At 32.6% G+C, this 21,786-nt stretch overlaps 2 protein-coding genes across 3 annotated transcripts; both read left to right on the forward strand.

The window, feature by feature from the left end:
• Window positions 1-14,579: 14,579 nt before the first annotated feature.
• LOC144556825 (auxin-responsive protein IAA31-like) lies at window positions 14,580-16,048 on the forward strand. Its single transcript, XM_078305280.1, has 4 exons — window positions 14,580-14,875; window positions 15,015-15,226; window positions 15,337-15,427; window positions 15,677-16,048. Exons 1-4 carry the CDS (start codon window positions 14,712-14,714, stop codon window positions 15,741-15,743), a joined length of 534 nt encoding a protein of 177 aa, XP_078161406.1. The 5' UTR covers window positions 14,580-14,711; the 3' UTR covers window positions 15,744-16,048.
• Window positions 16,049-17,267: 1,219 nt separating this feature from the next.
• Window positions 17,268-20,763, forward strand: SULA (NAD(P)-binding Rossmann-fold superfamily protein). Of its 2 annotated transcripts, XM_078304939.1 has the most exons (13): window positions 17,268-17,445; window positions 17,560-17,598; window positions 17,781-17,856; window positions 17,973-18,032; window positions 18,458-18,576; window positions 18,794-18,838; window positions 18,929-19,007; window positions 19,149-19,210; window positions 19,305-19,407; window positions 19,635-19,695; window positions 19,795-19,865; window positions 20,215-20,354; window positions 20,471-20,763. In XM_078304939.1, exons 1-13 carry the CDS (start codon window positions 17,362-17,364, stop codon window positions 20,576-20,578), a joined length of 1,047 nt encoding a protein of 348 aa, XP_078161065.1. In that variant the 5' UTR covers window positions 17,268-17,361; the 3' UTR covers window positions 20,579-20,763. The 2 variants fall into 2 exon arrangements, with proteins under 2 accessions (XP_078161065.1, XP_078161066.1); XM_078304940.1 differs by lacking the exon at window positions 17,268-17,445 and having other exon boundaries at window positions 17,579-17,628.
• The last annotated feature ends 1,023 nt before the right edge of the window (window positions 20,764-21,786 follow it).

Raw genomic sequence — 21,786 nt, forward strand, 5'->3', positions numbered from 1 at the left:
ACTCATGAAATACATGGATTTCAACGGTTTGGATTTGGCATTTGACGTCGATCCGATATACTTTTGGAGTTATGCTCACCAAACTTTCTTGGTGAGCATGTCACACGCTAGCTTTACTCTAATATATATACAAAATAAAGAAATAGTAACAAAATGTAATGTGGTGTAGTGGTTTGGAGTTTAATCACTAGGCTCTTGGGATAAAGGGGCTGGGTTCGAATCCTGCCAAGAGCAAAAACTATTTCTTTTAACTCTGAGAGAGTGAGAGGTGAGTTCGCGGGTCTGACATTGCGGGTAGCGGGTCCGACGAAGTTCAATTTCTCAGCGGGTCGGGTCTGTAGCGCTGAGAGTTCGGATGAACCGGATATCCGATCCGTTTACCATCCTTGACCCGTATCCGTATCCGTATCCGGCACTTCACTGTAATTCAAAATTATCTGGATTCGTATCCGCATATTATCCGATCCGTTTAATTCGGATACGGATAGCAACCGGATTCGGATCGGATAATCCGGCTCCGTTTACACCCCTAACTAAATGTCTAAATCGCTTCTAATTCTAATCTAAACGCTTTAGTTAGGACTTGGTCACTTGGGAGTTGGCCAGTTGGGAGTTCAAAAGACAAGAAAAATTGCTTCTAATTCTAATGGGGCTATTCGGCTGGACAAGATTAAGCCTCCTTAAGGCTAAAGGAGCCTCCTTTAGCTTCCTTAGCCGCTTAATCATGCCGAACACCGGTTCCTTAGCACGGATTAAGCTTACCTCCTTTAGCCTCCTTTTGCCCAGATCTTAATCCGCTGCCCATTTCTTAAGGCACCTTCCCCCCTCCTTTAGCTTCCTTAATCCGTTGACCCTTCCTTTAGCTTACCGAACACTGATTCCTTAAGCTTCCTTAGGACTTAATCCTAACTAGGATTAAGGGGTGTTGCCGAACAACCCCAATGTAAACACACAGGCACAGCCAATCAAAACGTTTTCGGTAGAAAACATGTTACGAAGAGCGTGTAGTTTGTCGTGTGGTGTACATTTATTAGTCCATCTAAGAACTTCAATACAGATAAGCCACGACAGAGCTCATAGAATATCTGACTACTCAGAAGCATAGTGACAAACAAAAACTTCAGATTTGGTTCAACAAATTTAAAAATTCGTGATTCAGATATGATTCAGAAATTATTCGATATACTAAGTAAGCCAAAAAAAAAAATCTCCAATGAAACTCCAGCAAAAAAAAATAAAAAATAAAAATTTGATGGTTTTTCACGTTTTTCTCACAAATAATGTGTCTCGCGTTTTATACACATTCAATAAAACATATTATAAATTTTTTTGCATTTTATTCAGAATTCAATTCAAAAACATAAAAAAAAAAAAAAAAAAACGTTTTATACATGAATTATACTCGAATCATGTCAATATGCTGAGAAGAGGGTCAGGAGTGCTGACGCCTGGCGTGTCATGCTCTTAATTAGAAATTCACATCCCCTTAGAGTATTAACAATACCCGGGTCGGGTATACCCGACCATACCCGCCCGTGCCCGCCGCCCGGGGTACCCGTGCCCGAGCCCGGGTATGGGTCGGGTACTCGGGTACGCGGGTACGGGCAAAAAAAGAACCGGACGGGCTTTTTTGGACCCATACCCGACTATACCCTACCCGAGTTTACCCGTACCCGACCTTACCCGTACCCGACTTTACCCTACCCGGATACCCGTCTACCCTTACCCGTACCCGTACCCTTATACCCGACCCAAATTCAAACCCCAAATTCAAATTCCCCCCCAAACCCTTAATTTCTATTTTTAAAAATCTGTTTTTTAATTTCTGTTTTTAAAATTCTGTTTTTATTTCTGTTTTTTAATTTCTATTTTTTAATTTCTGTTTTTAAATTTCTGTTTTTAAATTTCTGTTTTTATTTATGTTTTTATTTCTGTTTTATTTCTGTTTTTAATTTCTGTTTTTTCATTTCTGTTTTTTCATTTCTGTTTTTAAATTTCTGTTATTAAAATTCTGTTTTTTAATTTCTGCTTTTTAATTTCTGTTTTTAAAATTCTGTTTTTATTTCTGTTTTTTAATTTCTGTGTTTAATTTCTGTTTTTTAATTTCTGGTTTTAAAATTCAGTTTTTAATTTCTGTTTATTAATTTCTGTTTTTAAAATTCTGTTTTAATTTCTGTTTTTTTTATTTATATTTTATTGTTTTCAAGTAAAAAAAACACATAACAAAAAAAAAATATATCAGGAAAGAAAACGGAAAAAAATGAAAAAAAACGAAAAAAAAAACGAGAAAAAAAACAGAAAAAAAGCAAAAAAAAAAAAAAAAAATACCCGTACCCGCCCTACCCGTCAAGGGTACACGGGTACGGGTATAGGACGGGTAGGGTATGGTTTTTGAAAAATATACCCGTCATACCCGTACTCGTATACCTTTGTACCCGTCCTACCCGTACCCAAGACGTACCCGTACCCGTCCCGGGTATACCCGGGGTACCCGTACGGGCCGTACCCGCCCTTGTATTAATACACTACATCCCCTCAGGTTACCTGATTACAATTGAATTTGACAGTCTGAAATTGGAATTCACATCCCCAGCAGGCACCGGCTGTTTGTGAAAGGGTCCCACCACTGGGCATGAGAAGTACTTCTTCAGATTATATACGGCGTAATAATCAACACGAATGTATGGTACGATATGATAAGTCGTCAGATGCCTAATTTAATTCGCTGATTTAGAGTTCATACGGACACCACCACACGGATCAAATAAAATTAACCTGAAACAGTGGTTTGTTGTGTTTCTCTTATATAGTGAATGAAAAACGTGATGTATGTGTCATCAAAATAATACAAAAAGAAAATCAGGTCACGTAACATAATATGATCAAAATATTATTATTATATTCAAATGCATATGTTTTGTTTATTCTTTCTATCTCTAATGATTTTTCTTCTAAAATATTTAGTGCTTTCATTTTAGCTTATTCTTTCTGTATCTAATGATTTTCCTTCAAAACTGTAGTAGTAAGTACTTGGAAGTTGTATTTTAATTACTTATCGATTATTAATTTTTGGCAATTCAAGTGGTTGAGATAAATTCTTAAAAAAAAAAAAATCAGTTGAGGAAAGAGGAATTATGAAAAAAATCCTGGTAGCTTCTGCCAAGGAAATTTTTTTAAGAAAAAAAGGAGGAAAGAGGAATTATTATATTTCAGAGATGTGACTATGCGAGGATTAAAAAATGAAAACTTTTGAAAAGTATTTATTAATATTATATTATTTTCATGAGATTTAAATATTTAATAGATAGATTATCCTCAAAATTCATTTATATGAAATTTGTCGCGCGAAGTTTTCAGGAAGAATTGCATAATTTATGTGAAGCTATCCACAACAGAGGCAAAATCTGAATAATTCAAAATATCTCCTCCAGACATTTGATTTCTAACCCAACGCGATTTCCTTCCAAATATCTGCTCCGGCCCAAAATCTGATTTTGGCCCAATTAAATTATATATGACGGAAACCCAGCGGCCCAAAATTCGATGGCATTCTCTTTGAAAACCAAGCCCTTCGGTATAATGGATTGATTGTTAATTAAATTAATTAGTCCGTTATTAGTAGGAAGATTGAATCTACCTGGGACCTCTTAGATTAGAATTGAATCTGGTTGGAACCGTTGGATCCGCATTAAGATTCTCACCGACAACTTCAGAATTCGTGCAGATTAAATGTTTACAAAACTTGATGCGAGTTGAACGATTCAAATGGGCATTAAACCGAATTTGAGTCCGATATCGTTCGACTGAGCATTAAACCGAATTTGAGTCCGATACCTATTAGACTGTTCCTGACTAGAATTCATATTGGCTGAAATCTTGAGAGAATTTTAGCGACCCTGAAATTTCTCTCCTCTCTCTTCTTTTTCTCGCCTGAATTTTTTAAAGAGAAAGAGAAGAGGGATTTCAGAGCTGCTGAATTTCTCTCATAATTTTAACAGATGCGAACTCTCCTTCTATTAGATATTTACATAAGAGAAACAAAATTAACCATCAATAAGAACTAAATATTCTCTCTTTCTAAAATCTTTAGCAGCGGCCGCTCAGTGGCTAACTACTCTTCTTGCTTTCCTTAATTAAACATTTTCTGGAATATATTCATTTTTGCAACCGCAAAACATGCATGTGACGCTTTTAAGATCAAATGAAATCATTACGGAGATCCACCAAATCTAGAACTATAAACTGCTTTACATATAAAATGGCAAAATGTCAAAATATACGGTTCTTGGCCGGTGAGAAGATTTTGTTCCTTAATTAAACAACATACTCTTTGGTATATATCCATGTGCTTAATAGCATGGTGACAAATGAATTATTCGGGTTCGGTTGGGCGAGATCAAAAATTCATGATTCGGGTATAATTCGGGAATGATTCAGAATTATCCGTATCAGAAGTCTCAGTCCTACAAGACAGCAAAAAAGCCAAAAAAAAAAATGTTCTAGGAAAAATTCAGAAAAAAATTCGCGAATAATTCGTAAAATTCAAAAAAAGTTTGTAAAATTCGCGAATTATTCTGGTTTAATTCGGTCAAAGTTCTGTCAACCGAATAATTCGGTGTTCGGTTCGGCATCACCAAAAAATTGAATTATTCATATTTAATTCGTGAATCTTGTGACTATGCTTAATACATATACAAAGTAATGTTAAGATATATTATTGTTATTAAAAAATTTTACAAATACACAACGGTACAAGAACTTTGCTTAAAATTTTCTGATAGATAAATTAATCACTTCGCTGATTATTTTTCCAAACATCTACACAAATACACAACGGTAAAAAAATAAAAGGAGTTCATATCAGAAAATAACATTTAACTATTTTTAACTATTTAGTTTTTTTTTTAAGTTGCAAGTCGATTATTTATTTTTTAGGTAAAAGTCCGTGCATATTACATCTAACTATTTTTATTTTAAGATAAAAAAAAATCAATTAGTTTAAGAGTAAGGCTTGAGTGCTTGGATAGCATAAGGTTATCCGTGCTACAGCCACAAAAACTTACGTATAAACTTCAAACTTCGATTTAAGTAGCTCAATAAATTGGTTATATAATAAACTTGTAGAATACTAATTTTTACTATTTTTAAATTTTTTTTACTTTTTTTATGATTTATGAAAGATGGCAAAAAATGCCTAAAAATAAAAGAAAATTGTTAATATTTTAGGCCATCTTTCATAAATCATAAAAAAAGTAAAAAAATTCCAAAAATAATAAAAATTAGTATTATACAAGTTTATTATATAATCAATTTATTTAAATACTTAAATCGAAATTTGAAGGTTATACAAAAGGTTTTTGAGACCTTAGCACGGATGACCTTATGCTATCCATAGCACCCAAGCCTTACTCTTAGTGAGTTTAAACTTTAAAGTTGTATTTTAGATGCTTCATCAATTATTAATTACTGGCAATTCATGTGGTTTTGATAAATTCCTCGAAAAAAATTGCAGATTTTCATTCGGTTGTGGACATCGGAATAAACTGAAAAAAAAAAAAAAATTGAACAATATTTCATTAATATTCTATTACTCATGAAATTTAATTGTGAAGTACCTACATGTTTTTTTTTTGGAAGAAGCATAGCTAATGTGATTATGCATGTGAAGCTACCAACAACAGAATCAAAATCCAAATGATTAAAAAAATTCTGCTCCAGCCGCTTAAATTGATTAACAGAAGAAGAAAAAATACCAGTCAATATTAACAGCTGAATATTTTATCTCTTTCTAAAATCCTTAGCAGCGGCTGCTTGTTAAGTGTCTAATTATTCTCTCTTGTTTTCTTTAATTAAACACTGTCTGGTATTAATTTTTGCAACCGCAAAACATGTGACTTTTAAGATCAAAAGAAAGCATATTGGAGATCCACCAAATCTACAAATTGCTTTGCATATAAAGAGGCTATCTACACTCTAGCATCTTTTAAATATTATTCTCAAAAATTGAACTTGTGATATCTCCGTAGAGAGACTAGTGTTTGGTAAATGCCCCCGGGGACCCAACCCGGACCGGTCCACCCGTGCCCGTGCCCGGACCGGACCGTGCCCGTGCCACGGGTATGCACGGGTACACGGGCACACGGGCACACGGGCACGGGTATTAAACGGGCCGGACCCGGTTTTTTGGAAAAATGCCCGTGAGAACCCGGACCCCCGTACCCGTAACCCGTACCCGTGACGCCCGTGCCCGTGAGCCCGTGCGCCCGTGCCCGTGCCCGTGCCCGTGACCGTGAGCCCGTGGCAGAAATTTTTTTTTTTTTTTTTTTTTTACTTTTGGTCTAAAATTCAAAATTTAAACTCAAATTCTCCCCCCCATTCCCCCCATGCCCCACATCCCCACTTTCTACCCGGACCCCTACCCATTTTTTTTTTTCAGATTTTTTTTTTTTTTTAATTCAAATTTTAATCCCTCCAAACAAAATTCTATAAATATACACCCATTCCTTACAAATTTTCACATCTCTCTCAATATTTTCATCTCTCATTCTCTCAATCTCAATCTCAATATTTTTATTATTCTCCAATTTTAATTTTATTGTCAAAAAAAATAGTTGTTAATTTAACAAATACGCAAACGGAAACGGAATTACGAAGGTATTCTCGGAGATTTTCTCGCGAAATTAAAAAGGTAACATTAATTTTTGTTAGATTACATTTTGTTAGATTAAATTTTGCTAGATTAAATTTTGTTAGATTGAAATATTGAATGTTAGATTTATTTTTGTAGAGTAATTTAAAAATTAAATTTGATGTTAGATTTATTTTTGTAGAAACAATTTAGAATTTAAATTGAATGTTAGATTTAGTTTATGTTAGATTTATTCAATGTTAAGTAATTAGATTTGTTATATTTATTGAATGTTAGATTTATTAAATTTGTCAAGTAATTAGATTTATAAGATTTATTTTATGTTAGATTTGTTAGATTTATTTAGTTTATATTAGATTTGTTAGATGTGTAGTAATTAGATTTGTTTTGAATATGTTAGATTTTATTTTTGAAATTCGGATTTATTTTTAATAGGTTAATGAAAGATGTTAGATTTATTTTTTTGAATATGTGAAGTAATTTGATTTGTTTTGAATAGATTAGATTTTATTTTTGAAATTCGGATTTATTTTTAATAGGTTAATGAAAGATGTTAGATTTATTTTTTTGAATATGTGAAGTAATTTGATTTGTTTTGAATAGATTAGATTTTATTTTTGAAATTCGGATTTATTTTTAATAGGTTAATCAAAGATGTTTTTTTTTCTGTTTTTTTTATTTCTATTTTCTTAATTCTGTTTTTTTTAATTCTGTTTTTGTTCTGTTATTTTTATTTCTGTTTTTTTATTTCTGATTTTTAAATTCTGTTTTATTAATTCTGTTTTTTTATTTCTGTTTTTTTTTTATTTCTGTTTTTTTTTATTTCTGTTTTTTTATTTCTGTTTTTTAAATTCTGTTTTTTAATTTCTGTTTTATCAATTCTCTTTTTTTATTTGATGCTGAAGAGCGCACGCAACATCTGCCTCAACAACAATCATCACCCGAAGCCAATACTGAAGAAAGCGGTACCGAGGTGCGGCACGAGGGCGAGGCTAATTCGGATTCAGACGGTGCAGAAGGGAGCGAACAATGGTATAGGAATGCGAACTTCTAGATATGTAGTGTCGGTATATATTTCTAACATCTTTAATTTTTATGGTTATTTTTTAAATAATAAATTTCTAAATATTTCAATTAGTTTTTAAATTATTCATTTTAACGAAAAATTACTAACAAAAAAGAAGTTAGAACTCTGCCTATGTTATTTTACATAGCCCAAAATAAAAGGAGGGTAACTTTTATTTTTTAATTTATTGTTTTAAAATAAGAGCTTAATTATTTTTAAAATAATTGATTTAAGAAATTTTTTATTTATATTTTATTATAACAAAAATTATTGAGTTCAAATATACAACCATGTCAAATGAGTTTAAATTGGCATGAATTTGAATTTATAATTTATTGGTTTTCAAAAAAAAAAACAGAAAAAAACAGCAAAAAAAAACAGCAAAAAAAACAGCAAAATAAAACAGAAAAAAAAAACAGCAAAAAAAAAACAGCAAAAAAAACAGAACAAAAAAAACAGAACCGAAAAACCGAACAGAAAAACCGAAAAAAACCAGAAACAAAAAACAGAAAAAAAAAACAGAAAAAAAAACAGAACAAAAAAAAACAGAACCAAAAAAACAGAACAAAAAAACAGAACAAAAAAACCGAAAAAAAAACCAGAAGAAAAAAAACAGAACAGAAAAACAGAAACAAAAAAAAAGAAAAAAAAAAAAAAAACCGGTCCGGACCCGGACCGGACCGGACCGCCCGGCCCCCGGTACCCGGACCGTCCTACCCCCGAACCCGTGACGGGCACGGGTATTAAACGGGCAGGGCAGGATTTTTGACAAAAAAACGCGTGACGCCCGGCCCGTTGTACCCGTGTGCCCGTGACGCCCGTGACCGTGGCTACCCGTGCCCGTGCCCGGATTTTGCCCGGACCGCCCGGCCCGGCCCGTTTACCAATCACTAAGAGAGACAATACTGATGCCACATCACTAAATCAGCAGTTCATAAAGAGGCCATGTTACTGTGCATTGTGCGGACTGGTCTGTATAATGGGTCAATATTTTTATTTTCAAAGTTTAAATAGTTAATATGAACCGTTCAACATAATTTTCATATAAAAATGTAATTGCAAACTAAAATTTACATTTTTTTACATTTCTTTTTTTTTTTTAAATAAGTAGAAAATCACTATTTTTGAATAGTCTAGAATTTGAAGATAAAGTTATTTTTTAACTATCCAAAAAAAAGAAAAAAAAATCTTTTTAAAATGTAAAATTTGATCTATAAGTACATTTTCATATGGAGATCATGTTAAACGAATTAGATCAACTGTTCTGACTTTATAAACGAAAATATTAATTCATAGTACAGACTAATCTGCGCTATGCATAGTATCATAGCCTCACTCAAATGTCAAAGTATTTGTAGGTGAGTGAGAAGTATTTGTTCCTTAAACACAGTACTCTTTAGTTTGTGCTTAATAGATATATAGAGTAATGTTAAGGACTAATCATTATGCAATTAAAAAAGCAGAATTTTGCATATAATATCATTGTTATTAATTGTCTTTACAAATATAGATAATTAGTTATTTAAAATAAATTTAGTTTTCATTATGTGCCGTTGTTAAATATGTATGCATACCAACTATCAAAATGCAATATATTAGAAACTAAAAACAAGTACCTTAATCAATGCTAAATATATAACAGTCAATATTGTAGGATTGACTCAAAACAAAAAAAAATTATATTCACACTTTATATCACAACTAATTAAATATTAAAATATGAATACAGGTAGAAATTTCAATGCAAAAAAAAAAAAAATGGAAAAATTAATATATATTAAATTTCCAAAACAATTGTTAGAATCGATATCGTTATCAAGCTAGGTTGTTAGTTTAAAATGTTCTCCAATTAATTTTAAATATCAGACGAACTAATTAAATAATTTGTGTTGATTACTAATTAATTGATCTTAATTAACATGATAACATATCTCTGAGACTCTGACGCTTGAATCATTGTTTTTGACTAATCATCCCATTGATTGATTAACAAAAATGGACATTTTTTCACTGCACTCAGATGAGAAGTTAACAACATATAAAACTACCTACCGGCTCTGATGTCCGGTAGCTAGGAGCCATCCGATTCACACTAAGATTTGTACAGATCAAATGTGTACAAATCTCAATGTTGATTGGACAACTCCAATATGATATTAGACAGAATTTGATCTCATGTCTGTCAAGAGACTGAATCCTCTGCCCCCCTAGGGGTAGGAAATTTCTGTCCCCAGAGTCACTGTCGGCGGGTCCCCAGTTCCAAAATTAACAGTGACCGACCTCCTTTAACAGTGACCGGCTCCAGCCGGCAGTAACTAAGAGGACGGGATTTTCCTACACCCGGGGAGCAGGTAATCTCCTTCCGTCCGTCAAAACCCAACCCCTCCATGTTGTAAATACACAGATTTACAAACTGTAATATTACCAGAACTACTGCACTTGATCCAAGAACAAAGTTTAAGGAGATGAAATCAAGGGTTACTTGACCCGGTATGATGTCCCCCAACAGAGGAGACATTATTGAAATTTTCTAAGAGCATGCATGGAAGCACATAATGGCTAATTGGCTATGACCAATGAGCAAACAGAGCAGCAAACAATCTTAGTTTGAAAGCCTCTGTGAATTAAATATAAAACAAAAAAATTAATAGCCTTTAATAATATAATTAAGGCTAGTTAGTTTGATATAATGTTATGCATGTGCTCCTCAAGTTGGAGTTAGTTAATAGATAATTAGTTCATGTTTATCAACTCTCATTAGCTTAATTGGCCAGATTAAGATATCATAATGATATAAAAATACACATCCCATGTGAGCAAAATGCTATGCCTAAATGCAACTAAACAACAAAAGTTAAAAAAAAAAAAGAGGTTTAGTATTATGTTAGATTATTTAAAGGCTGTTTTGAGCAAGCTGTCGATTGTCTTGTCTACATGTCTCTCCAATGTCTCCCACAAAGAGAAAAAATACATATATATATTAAAAGAGAGAAAAAAAATCTTGAGCTAGCAGAAATTAATGCACCGCCAGTTTTTCTTTTAGATTAGGTGGACAAGGATATCTTTTCATACTATAAAATAATCACACTTTTTCTCCATCTAGAATCACTCTTTCACTTTAGAAGTTTATCCTTGTGAATTTAGTCAATTTACCATGTGAATTATATATGCATATTATACGCTTGTGTTAAGGGTGAAAACGGTATGGATAATATTTGATTTGTATTTGAAAATTTAGATGTGGATATTTAATATTTGAATATGTGTGTGGATAAAGATATTGATATAATTTTACGTTTTAATTATCCATATCCAAATAGTAGATATACCATATATTTTAATAGAGGAGGGTTCAAATGCCTCTATGTTTTTGTGCCTCCATCATGCCTTCATCTCTCTCCATCATTTTCAAAGTTCAAACAGTCGATCCGAACCGCTCAACCTAACCTCTATACTAAAATATGTTTGGAGACCAAATTTTATATTTTTAGGAATTTTTTTTCTATTTTTTTAGATAGGTACAAAATCAGTAAATCTGAACCATCTAAAAATAGTATTTTTGTACCTATCTAAAAAAATAGTAAAAAAATTCATAAAAATATAAAATTTGGTCTCCAAACATATTTTAGTATGGAGGTTAGGTTGAGCGGTTCGGATCGACTGTTTGAACTTTGAAAATGATGGAGAAAGATGGAGACATGATGGAGGCACAAAAACATGGAGGCATTTGAACCCTCCTCATTTTAATATATATTATGAAAATTTTATGTTATTCACCATTATAATTAGATAAATATTACAAACTTTAATATTTTTTTATATTTTAATATTTTTTAATAAATATATGATTTAATTCGGATCCATATCCGTATCCGTCTGATATCCGCTCTGTATCTGTATCTGGAAAAAAATAATATATATATATATATATAGAGTTAGGCTGGGTGCTATGGATAGCATAGTGGCCTCCCGTGCTACGGCTCAATATTTAAGTTTTCAAAATCCAAACGGTCGATCCGAACCGTTCATCTTATTCTCCATATTAATATCTGCTTGGAGACCAAATTTTATAATTTTCTGAATTTTTTTACTATTTATTAAGCCACTTTGAAAATCGCTAATCCAACGGTTTTACTGTTTTGTGCAGCTACCGTTGGATCAACAATTTTGTAAAATACTTAATAAATAGTAAAAAAATTCAGAAAAATGTAAAATTTGGTCTCCAAGCAGATATTAATATGGAGAATAAGATGAACGGTTCGGATCGACCGTTTGAATTTTGAAAACTCGAATATTGAGCCGTAGCATAGATGCCTCTATGCTATCCATAGCACCCCAGCCTAACTCTATATATATATATGAATATGGTTTTACCACTATCCGCTCCGTTTTCACCCCTAGCTTGCGTACATGGATTTCTTTTTATACAGGCGGAATAGCACACAGACAGCTAATTAAACCTAGGCTGTGTACATGGATTTCTTTTTATACAGGCGAAATAGCACACAGACAGCTAATTTTAATTAGAAGATGTGATGTTGAAGAAAGCTAATTTAAGCATCTTGAAGCTCCAAGGTAGAAATGTTTCAAAGTGGGAGGAAAATAAAGAAACTTTTGGCTCTACCAATGTACATTTGAACAAATTTTAATGCTCCAGGAACCATAGTCATAAAAATTAATTTTATATTTTCAAAAACTAGAAAAAAAAAAATATGCAGACATGTTATTGTACTTATGAATTGATGGTATATTAAGTTTTTTCTTGTAATTTTAGCTTAATTTCAATATTAATTAAATACCGTTAAATATATTATGTTGTAAAATTGAAGTGTTTGATATATAAAAAATAGAACTTGTATCAAGTTTTATAAATTACTTTTGAAAAAAAAAATTGTCATAGTGTCAAGTTAATGTAGATTGGTTTGAGAAGAAGATAGTAGTAGCATTTATAAAACAGAAAAATTGATGTTTTTGGCTGGAACATCAACATACTGCAGCCAGGGGCGGATCTACTGTAGCACAGGTCCCCCTGGATTTTGAGTTTTAGTGGTGATCTATTGGTGCCCGATCAACTTTGTCCCTCTTTGAAAAAAAATTTGCCCCCCTCTGGATGTTTGATTTGTAATTCAGGTTAAATTTAGTGCTAAAATCAAAATAAATTTCTTGAATTATGATTGCTAATATTAATTATAAGTTATAGGATTAGAAATTATAAGTCGGGGACGGGGTATTAGAAAATATAAGTCAAAACATTATTTTTTTTATCGAGTATCCAATTAGTCAATGGATTTAAATCCAATAAACTATTTAAACCCGATTCAATATTTTTTTGCCCCCTGATGAAAATCCTGGGTCCGTCCCTGACTGCAGCTATTTTGTAAATATAGTATGCATAATAAACCATCTAATACATATGGCAAAGGCTTCTATGGACAAAATGACCTATTTGTAAAATGAACATATTTTTATTTTCAAAGTTCAAACAATCGATCCGAACTGTTCATCTTGTTCTCCATATTAATATGTGCATGGAGACCAAATTTTACATTTTTCTGAGTTTTTTTACTATTTATTAAGATGGGTACAAAAAATATCAAATTCAGATCATTGAATTTTGTACCCATCTTAATAAATAGTAAAAAAATTCAGAAAAATGTAAAATTTGGTCTCCAAGCACATATTAATATGGAGAACAAGATGAACGGTTTGGATTGACTGTTTGAACTTTGAAAATAAAAATATGTTCATTTTACAAATAGGTCCTTATGTCCATAGAAGCATCACTCAATACATATTTATGTATTAGATGTCGTATTGCAGGAATAGAATTAATGAAGCCGAAATTTTTTATTTATAGCACAAACAAACAAAAAATAAACCAAAGCATTATAAATTTGAGGGATTTCATATTTACTCGAACTGTAAAGTCAATCTGCAGCTTATTTATAAGGAAGATGCAGATTGGCTTAGAGGTCCCCAAAAGCACAAAAAATGCACTGTCAAATATATTTATATTTTGAGAGACCTCTAAGTCAATCTACGGCTCTCCATAAATGAGTCGCAAATTAGCTTTATGGCCCTGATAAATATAGAAATCCCTCGAATCTTTGTTGTTTTGGTTTATTTTTTAAAAGGGTATAAATAAAAATTTCGATAGAATGAAGTCATAAATATCCGGAATATTTAAAATATAAAACGTTCACTTTAAAATTTGTACATACTTATTAGTGCGTTGAATATACACACTTATCAATGCATATTTATTTAAAATAAGAATGAGGGTTGAATACTACATTCAGTGCTTTAAATAATCTTTTCTGGAAAAAAAAAAAAAAAAAAAAACAGTCTCATAATTAAACAAACAAAAAACGATCGATGTCCATGACCACGTGGCCCTACCGACCCATTTCTTCTCCTTTCCCATCCACATGTTCAGCACCATGATCCGAACGACCCGGTCCGGTTCAACCCGACCATATGTCCCGGTCCAAATCGGCTTCCAGTCCACTTGGCCCCACCTGTCTCGCCTTGAACGGACAGCGGCCTTTTTCCCTGCCACCCACACTGCCTACAAACCTCAGCTTCCTCCCTTTCCTCCAATTAATCTATTGTTTCAAATCAAAAGATGATATGGCTCTTCTGTCACCTCTTCCATGTTAGTATTCCTGTCGTGGTTCATTGACATTTGATACATGCCACAAAATCAAATTTAAGTGACCCGCCACACAATAGAAATATACCAATGAAATGTAGAACTTGGACACGTATTCACCTTGTGCCTGGATTCTCTCTCTAGCTTCTCCATACCTTCCGTTACAAGTCTCCAAAGGACTATAAAACACAAGTCTCTTTTGGTCACTTTCAATTAGAAATTAAAACACATACCCTTTTTATCAAACTTCTCACACAAACTAGAATTAATTCGGATCCTCTCAAGGAAACACAAGAAAAGGATTAGAGCAACTTGTTTTTTTCTAAGGTTGAAGTTGATTTGCAATGGAAGGAAAATCGAGCTATGGCCGCAACGTGGAATATCTTAAGGCCACCGAGTTAAAACTCGCGCCTCCAGGTGTTGACACGCAAGAAGCTACATCGGCAGTCACCGCACGGCCTAAGAAACGGGCGATATCAGGGCCTAATGATCAAAATACAAAATCTAAGTAAGCCAACATCCAAACATATATTAATTTATAATCAAACAATCTCACAATTTATTGATAATTGTGTTGTTTTTAATTAGGCATATATATATATTGTCTGATGTTCTTCTCTCTGACATATTTATGGTCCATATGGTAGGGTACAAGCAGTCGGATGGCCGCCGGTACGCGCACAGCGTATGAATAGTTTCCGCGCCAGAAGAAATGAAGCGGTCGATGAGATTGGTGGTGTGTATGTGAAGGTTAGCATGGATGGTGCTCTTTACTTGAGAAACATAGATCTCAAGATTCTTCATGGCTATAAAGAGCTTAGGATTATATTGGAAGGCATGTTCAAGTGTTCCTCTCTAGGTAAGAATAAGCATATGGATATATTTATATATTAGCCATATTGACCTATAAGCAATTAATTTTGTGGGATTTGTACTAATTATAATTGTTTTGATATGTTTGTGTTATAGGAGGGGCAGAAGGCTATGATGAGAAAGGATATGCCATCACTTATGAAGATAAAGATGGAGATTTGATGCTTGTTGGAGATGTACCATGGGAGTAAGTATTGAATTTAATTTATTTTTTCTTATTTCTTGGCTTCCATGCTCTTGATTGAATAAAAAAAATGGTGATAGAATTAACCAGAACCAGGAAAGGAAACAATCACAACTTAATTTTTGGATAGCATGTTGTTGATACAATGGATATTTGGTAATTAATTATACAATGAATGATATTGTATATACTAAAAGAAAAATATACAATTGGCAAATAAATTGATTTTCTCTTTCTTTTGTGTCTTTGTAGGATGTTTGTATCTTCATGTCAGAGGTTGAGGATAATGAAGGGGTCTGAAGCTAGAGGTTTAAGCTGATGAAAATAATAATTAGTCCAAAAATTAATAAAAAGAAGAAAAGTTTAAAGGAAGTTATAGAAGCAATGAAATTTGCAATATTTTTTTTTCATTTTTAGGAAATTAGCGACTTGTATTTTTATTTTTTTGTCAGTGTTATAATTATATGTGTTTCTCATATATATGTTTCAGGTTTCTTTTTTAGTACTGATTAGAAGAGGCACTAAAATGATATATATGAATATAGCAAAAAGGATTGTAAGAAAAAGAGTCATGTAATATAAATTTTGCAGCAATGATATTGAAATTGGAAGCAAATTAATTAATTATTTGTTCTTGGTAGAAATTTGTGAATAAAACACATGTTTTTAAATTTTCCCTCTTTGGTATATTAATTAATAGATGAGTTCTTCTACTCATAAGTCAATTCAAACGAAGTCAGTTTCAATTGTGAATGCATGTTTAAGTAGTATTAATTAAGATTTAATAAACTATTAATTAAAAGGTCGTAATCCCCATGAACAAGTCACAAAAAATCATATAAATTAAACTTTTGAGCGAGAAAGTTTATTTATTAGGTGTTCAAACGGGGCACAGGAACTTCGAACTTTCATGGACCAAACACAAAATTTTATTACTTTGCCGACCACAATTTTTGTCACTCATTAATAAAGAAAGGAATTTCATGTATATGTACCTCTGGAAAAATCTCGAAATTGCATTTTTTTTCCTCTAAATTTATAGTATCATATTTACCATTTTAAATTTCAGAAATTTACATATTACTTAATTTATTAATTTTTTTATTAAAACTCATTTTAAATTTATAAAGTACTTATTTTACTATTTAAAAATAAAAATATGTAGTTTGCGTAAAAAAAATTTATATCTTCTAACTGATCGGTTTTTGAAAATAAATGATTCATTTTTTTATTTGTGACACATACATAGTAGCATTTAGATATATGTTTGTTTGTGCTAAATAAGTAAGAAAATGAACCATTTGCTCTTAAAATTGACTAATTAGAAAACTAAATATGTCTATTTAATATGTTACAAAGTTTGAATTTTTTAATAAGGGGTAAAAATGTGTACTTTGTAAATTTATAATGAGTTTTATTAGAAAAGTCAATAAATTAGTAAAATTTGTGAGTGTTATAAATTTAAATGATAAATATGATGATGACATTATGAATTTTAGAGGACAAATCCGTAATTTTTAGATTTTTTTTAGGAGTATCCCGTAAATAACAGCAAAGAGAGGAAAGTTAGCTACAACAAATCCTGCTGTGGCTCTCCAGTTTACACGCCTCCCCGCCAAATCATAATTCATATCACCTAAGGTACCTTTAATTTTGGTTTTGGATCCAACCGTCCGATCTTCTTTGGAAAGAATATTAAAGGATTCCAGTGCATTCCACCTCTGGCCGGATATGTCCGGATTGTGATCTGACGGTCAAAATCTAAACCCAAAATTTGAGGTACTTCAGGGAATCTGTACTCGCTAAATCAAACCTTTCTTTCTCTCTCAAACCACCTCACAATTTCACGCTCTCTTATCTCCTCAAGCTTTTTCTTTAGCTTTCGCTTTTCCATTTCTCGGTTCCTACCGAGTACAGTTTTCTTTTGTCAGTACCAAATGGAGCTCGGTAGGGTTTCATTTTTTCAAACAAACAAGACAACTCCAGCCCCCATTCTCTCTCCTTCCAAGGTCCCTTTTCTGGTGCGCAAATATCTCTTTAACTTGCTTTTTTCTTTTACCTTCTCTCTTTTTGTACCTTTATTTTGCGTTAATTCTTGATAATGATTAAAAAGGTGAGTGCATGAATCAATGTAGGGAAGCAATGCTAGGAAAAGCCGGGTGATTTGTTCAAAGGTAGTATTAAACTAAATTATCAAAATAAAGGTTGTATTAAACTATCAATTTTATTACCGATTGCAATCTTTCATATCTAGAAAGATTTCATGATGCATATTTTATTCATACCTCCATTTTGAATAAGAAAAGAACAAAAATAAAGATCTTATGTTGTATGGTCATCATATATGGTATCTCAGGCAAATCAGATGACAGTATCAATCACTGGGGCAACTGGATTTATTGGTCGAAGATTGGTTCAGAAGTTGATTTCAGGTATTATTAAAAGTCATAGCCAAATGAATATAAAATAAACTATAACAAATATAGAATGATTTATTTTAGAAATGTTAGCCTGCTACATTCCTGATAAAAAAGTTATAATGTTGCAGATGATCATAAGGTGCATGTTTTAACAAGATCTAAGTCACAAGCACGAGTAGTATTTCCTGGTAAGAAGGTAAATGATCTTCTTTTTTTGGTTTGAGAACTATCATCTATCTTCTTGATTAAAATGATAAAACAAAATGAGAAAAGGAAAAATGTAATTTTAAGAAGAAGGAAGGGAAGCAAGGACCTAATCATTTCCTTGCAATCTGGAATAAGTTCTTATATGTCATCAAACTATGTTCCAATTTCTTTTAATGAATCTTCAAACTACCCTATTTCCTGCATTAATTCCTCAAGAGTAAAAGTCCATAATTGACATGTTGTCAAGCATATTTTTTTCTGGAGAAAGGTACAAAGGATATTTCTCGTGTTTCTTAGTGACATAATTAAAGGATATTTTCCAAATTACAAGGATAATGTAACTTATAGTTTCATTAAAATTGCGTCTTTGGAGACATCCTCTGAACTATCTAATAAACAATTTCAGAGCAAAAGTATTCTGGAATTCTAATTGCGGAGGTAGGAGAATGGGAGAAATGCATCCGAGGATCAACTGCTGTGGTGAACCTAGCTGGTTTGTCCATCAGCACTAGGTGGTCGCCTGAGGTTGATTTTTTGTCTTTTCTTTTCCATTTCTTTTTTGTTTTGGGAAACTTGAAGTTTAATTCAGCCTCAATCCAGATTGGATATCTGTGTAAAATTTCAGATTGTGCAGTAAATTTCAAGTAGAACATAAAGAAGGGGGTGGGGGTCAGTGATTGATGGTGACTGGATATGAAGTCATGTATTATTATAAAATGTCTGATGTTCCATCAAAATACAGGTCAAGAGGGAGATTAAACAAAGCAGAATCAATGCCACTTCAAAGGTACTTGATATTTGTTTTCTTTTTTCCTCTTTTATTTTCAAAATTTGCAGTACATTAGTGATTTTTGTTGATGTGAAAAATTGTTTAAAGGTTGTAGATTGTATAAATAAGGCACCTGGTGATTTGAGACCGTCAGTCTTGGTTAGTGCAACGGCTGTTGGTTATTATGGTAGGTCAAAATTGACTAATGGGTAGAATTTAACTTTGTAAAAAAAAAAAAAAATTAAAGAAAGGCGAAAAGCCTGACCCACTCCCATAACTTTGTGAAAAAATTGACTTTAAAATTTATCATTTACTTTCTGATTCACAGGTACAAGTGAAACACATAGCTTTGATGAGACGAGCCCATCTGGAAAGGATTACTTGTCAGAGGTAATGATCTCATTTCTGGTTTAGCATTTTACCAAGTCAAATGTAGATTTAAGTTGTGGCATATCATTTTGAGTGGTGAAGTCATAATTTTCAGGTTTGTAGAGAGTGGGAAGCAAAAGCACGAGAGGTGAATAGTGATGTTAGATTGGTGCTAATTCGGATTGGTGTTGTTCTTGGCAAGGATGGTGGAGCTTTAGGTTTCTACTTTTTGAATATTTTATTGTATAACCTTTTAGTATTCTTAACCAGGAATATCATACTGCTGTGTTTATTTCCAGACAGTATCAGTATTAGGTGGCACAGCTCCAAACCAAACCAATACAAGGAAAAAAATTAAAATTGTATAAATAAACCTTTGTTCTGTACATTATTTTATACAGATGAAAAACCAGATGACTGAATTTCTATTTTATGCATTTTACAGCAAAAATGATACCTCTCTTTATGATGTTTGCGGGTGGACCACTCGGTTCAGGACAGCAGTGGTACTTTCTCCATTTTGCATGTTTCATTTGAGTATTTTTCATATTAGTTAATTAGTTATTCTGATTAATATGTCGATCTGATGCTTGAACTTCAAAAAGGTTTTCATGGATACACATTGATGATTTGGTGAACCTCATTTACGAGTCCCTAGTAAACCCTTCTTATAAAGGTAGCGGACTTGCTTGCTGCTTCAAAAACTAGAAAGAGTGAGGCTATGGTATTATGCATATTACGGATCAACCAGTGCCATGGACCTATATCTCTATTTTCAAAGTTCAAACAGTTGTGTTCCAATCCGTTAAACATGATTTTCATGCGCAAATGTAAAGTTTAGTTTGCAAGTACATTTTCATATGAAGATCATGTTCAAGGATTCAGATCGACTGTATTGACTTTAAAACCAGAGATATGAGTCCATAGGGCAAGTCGATTTGTAATATGCATATTACCATAGACTCGCTCAACTAGAAAAATACATTCCAGGATCAGACATCTAACATCTAAAGTTAAAATCTCAGGAGTAATCAATGGAACGGCACCACATCCTATCAAATTGTCAGAAATGTGTGACCAACTAGGTCAAGTTACTGGCCGGCCCTCTTGGCTGCCTGTGCCAGAATTTGCACTTAAGGCAGTTCTTGGTGAAGGTGCCTCAGTGGTAATTATACCTCCTCATTCTATCAATCTTTCTATTCCAGGGGTCTATATTCGGTCTATTTTCTTTGTTGAAAAGTCTACTAGTGGCAACTAAGCCTGATGTATATTGGATTTCAGGTTTTGGATGGACAGAGAGTGCTTCCGGTGAGAGCACAAGAGCTAGGGTTTTCTTTCAAGTATCCTTCTGTTAAGGATGCACTTAGTGCTATCATCAAGGAGAAGTAACAACAAAAAAACCTACCCCCTTTCTTTTTAATCTTATAGAGTTCTAAAATACATGATTTTTTTATGTATCTCTGAAATGCATGATTGATCATGAAAAAGTAGGGCTTTTTCTTTATCAAATTTCTTAAACAAATTGTACAAGATGAAAATAAACCCTTACCAATATGCTCTGGGTTGTTAGTTTACCTTTTGGTTTCTCTCGTTCCTTCACGAATCTAGTGAGGTTTGTAAAAGCAGTTCCTTCAATTATGATTGGGAAATATGAGAAACAATTTAAAAAAAAAAAGAACACAAGCATCAAAGGACATCATAAACTGGATGTATTGCCAATAGCAGTTGTAAAAATGGATGAGAAGAGTTTATTTCTTCGAAATACATTTGGTTGATAGCTTGTCACTTCATTTGAATCTCTTTGGATATAGGCTAGTAAGGTTCTTCAAAACAGATGCATAAAAAATAGTGCAAAAATAGCATTGACCGAATTATGAGAGAATAGTGTTAATTTTATGCTATTTGGATCAATAAAAATGTTGTTTGGATTGTATAATTAGAATAGTAGAATAAATTACATATTACATAAAAACATATAATATTGCAGAAACATACAGAGATTATATATTGAACATCATAAATTTTACATAGAATGCAGAAAATTCCCTCTGATAGGGACAAATTATTAAATTTACATTCAGACATCACAAACTGTTAAATTCTATAAACTAGCCCTAAAATATTTCAATTACTACCTGCATGTGATCACGCAGTAATACTAGTACCAGTGTTGAGAAGAGATCAGACAAGTGTATAGGAGACCATCAGGCAAGGATATTTGCCCTTGCAACTCAAATATTTCAGGAAATCAGAAGTTTTTCCTTTTTCAACCATAAATTTTTGCAAAAGTTTAAATAGCATTTATCGCGTCATAGCGAAACAACTAAAAATGACGCTATGCTCGTATTGCACAGCTATAGCATGCTATAATGCACTGTAGCGCCTATAGCGCTAGAGCTTTTATGGTCCGAAAATACTATAGTGATAGCGTGCTATTCAGAACTCTGAATTTTTGTATGCAAAACCCAGTGGGGAAAAAAAATATTTAGGCTCAGTATTTAATTTGTTGCCTGACAATCTTGCCAGGCCACGATTCAGTTTTTTTAACAAATTCTTTCAACATCATTTCCTGTTTTCAATTTTCAGCCTTAAAGCCC

The sequence above is a fragment of the Carex rostrata genome, chromosome 7, assembly GCF_964058835.1.
Source record: "Carex rostrata chromosome 7, lpCarRost1.2, whole genome shotgun sequence".
NCBI classification, from domain to species: Eukaryota; Viridiplantae; Streptophyta; class Magnoliopsida; order Poales; family Cyperaceae; genus Carex; species Carex rostrata.

Coding starts and splice junctions, on each gene's coding strand:
- LOC144556825 (XM_078305280.1), top strand. CDS start 14,712: ATGGAAGGAAAATCGAGCTATGGCCGCAACGTGGAATATCTTAAGGCC. Junction 14,876..15,014: donor GATCAAAATACAAAATCTAA/GTAAGCCAACAT, acceptor TCCATATGGTAG/GGTACAAGCAGTCGGATGGC. Junction 15,428..15,676: donor GTTGGAGATGTACCATGGGA/GTAAGTATTGAA, acceptor GTGTCTTTGTAG/GATGTTTGTATCTTCATGTC.
- SULA (XM_078304939.1), top strand. CDS start 17,362: ATGGAGCTCGGTAGGGTTTCATTTTTTCAAACAAACAAGACAACTCCA. Junction 17,857..17,972: donor GGTTCAGAAGTTGATTTCAG/GTATTATTAAAA, acceptor ATAATGTTGCAG/ATGATCATAAGGTGCATGTT. Junction 18,577..18,793: donor GCACTAGGTGGTCGCCTGAG/GTTGATTTTTTG, acceptor ATCAAAATACAG/GTCAAGAGGGAGATTAAACA.